The sequence below is a fragment of the Coturnix japonica genome, unplaced genomic scaffold (assembly GCF_001577835.2).
Source record: "Coturnix japonica isolate 7356 unplaced genomic scaffold, Coturnix japonica 2.1 chrUnrandom522, whole genome shotgun sequence".
NCBI lineage: Eukaryota > Metazoa > Chordata > Aves > Galliformes > Phasianidae > Coturnix > Coturnix japonica.
The window spans coordinates 35672-38060 of NW_015439908.1; the positions used below are offsets into that span (position 1 = coordinate 35672).

The 2389-nt window shown below is 45.5% G+C and overlaps 1 protein-coding gene across 1 annotated transcript in view; it reads right to left on the reverse strand.

Moving 5' to 3' along the window:
- LOC107307251 (fructose-bisphosphate aldolase C-like) overlaps positions 1-2389 on the reverse strand; it is a 5895-nt gene that overhangs the window by 1650 nt on the left and 1856 nt on the right. Inside the window, exon 2 of the mRNA XM_015850743.1 lies at positions 1227-1401. Within this exon, the coding sequence (XP_015706229.1) occupies positions 1227-1329 (103 nt within the window). The 5' untranslated portion in view covers positions 1330-1401. The remainder of the gene's footprint in view (positions 1-1226; positions 1402-2389) is intronic.

Sequence of the window (2389 nt, forward strand, 5' to 3'; positions counted from 1 at the left end):
TATGGGGGGATATAGGGGGAGTCATTATGGGGGATGACTCTCTATGTGTCTCTATGTGTCTCTATGGGTCCCATTGTTCCCTATGGATCCCAATGTATTTCTATGTGTCTCTATGTCTCCCTATGTGCCCCTATGTGCCCCTATATGTCCCTATGTGTCTCTATGTGTCCCTATACGTCTCTATGTGTCTCTATGTGTCCCATTGTTTCCTATGGGTCCCAATGCATTTCTATGTGTCTCTATGTGCCTCTATGGTTCCCTATGTATCCCAATGTATCCCCATGGTTCCTTATAGGATCCTATGGACCCCATATGACCCACCGGGCACAGCGGGTGGCCCTATACATCCTTATGGATCCTATGTGTCCCTATGGGATCCCTATATGTCCCTATGGATCCTATATGTCCCTATGTGTCCCTATATGTCCCTATGGATCCTATATGTCCCTATGGACCCTATATGTATCTATGTGTTTCTATAGGATCCTATATGTCCCTATGGATCCTATATGTCCCTATGTGTTTCTATAGGACCCTATACGTCCCTATGGATCCTATATGTCCCTATGGACCCTATATGTCCCTATGGATCCTGTATGTCTCTATGTGTTTCTATAGGATCCTATACATCCCTATGGACCCTATATGTCCCTATATGTCTCTATATGTCCCTATGAATCCTATATGTCCCTATGGATCCTATATGTCTCTATGTGTTTCTATAGGATCCTATACATCCCTATGGACCCTATATGTCCCCCATTACCGGGCACAGTGGGCGGCCCTATATGTCCCTATGGATCCTATATGTCCCTATATGTCTCTATATGTCCCTATGGATCCTATATGTCCCTATGTGTTTCTATAGGATCCTATACATCCCTATGGACCCTATATGTCCCTGTATGTCTCTATATATCCCTATGGATCCTATATGTCCCTATGGATCCTGTATGTCCCTATGGATCCTATATGTCCCTATGTGTTTCTATAGGATCCTATACGTCCCTATGGACCCTATATGTCCCTATGTGTCTCTATATGTCCCTATATGTCCCATTGTTCCCTATGGTTCCTTATAGGACCCTATGGACCCTGTCCATCCGGTGTTACCGGGCACAGCGGGCGGCCCTATATGTCCCTATGGATCCTATATGTCCCTATGGATCCTATATGTCCCTATGTGTCCCTATGTGTCCCTATGGACCCTGTCCATCCGGTGTTACCGGGCACAGCGGGCGGCACGGTGCGTCTGAGCGCGGTGACAGTGGCCATGGCGATCTCCTCTGCGCTGTATTTCTTGGAGCACGAGTGGCCGGCGGTCACCATGTTGGGCTTCAGGAGGGTACCCTCCAAATAGATGTGATGGTCACTTAAAGCTTTATATACAGCTGCCAGGACCTGTACATAGAGATATATGGGGGTATATGAGATATATGGGGGTATATGAGATATATGGGGTCACCATGTTGGGCTTCAGGAGGGTACCCTCCAAGTAGATATGGTGATCGCTTAATGCTTTATATACAGCTGCCAGGACCTGTACATAGAGATACATAGAGATATATGAGATATATGGGGGTATATGAGATATATGGGGTCACCATGTTGGGTTTGAGAAGGGTGCCCTCAAGGTAGATATGGTGGTCACTTAATGCCTTATATACAGCTGCCAGGACCTGTGGGATATATAGAGATACACAGAGATATATGGGGGTATATGAGATATATGGGGTCACCATGTTGGGTTTGAGCAGGGTGCCCTCAAGGTAGATGTGGTGATCACTTAAAGCTTTATATACAGCTGCCAGGACCTGTACATAGATATACATAGAGATATATAGAGATATATGGGGGTATATGAGATATATGGGGTCACCATGTTGGGTTTGAGGAGAGTACCCTCCAAGTAGATATGATGGTCACTGAGGGCTTTATACACAGCTGCCAGGACCTGTACATAGAGATATATAGAGATATATGAGATATATGGGGGTATATGAGATATATGGGGTCACCATGTTGGGTTTGAGCAGGGTGCCCTCCAAGTAGATGTGGTGATCGCTTAAAGCTTTATATACAGCTGCAAGGACCTGTATGGAGATATATGGGGGTATATGAGATATATGGGGTCACCATGTTGGGCTTCAGGAGGGTACCCTCAAGGTAAATGTGATGGTCACTGAGAGCTTTATATACAGCTGCCAGGACCTGTACATAGAGATATATGGGGGTATATGAGATATATGGGGTCACCATGTTGGGCTTCAGGAGGGTGCCTTCAAGGTAGATATGGTGATCGCTTAAAGCTTTATATACAGCTGCCAGGACCTGTATGGAGATATATGGGGGTATATGAGATATATGGGGGTATATGAGATATATGGGG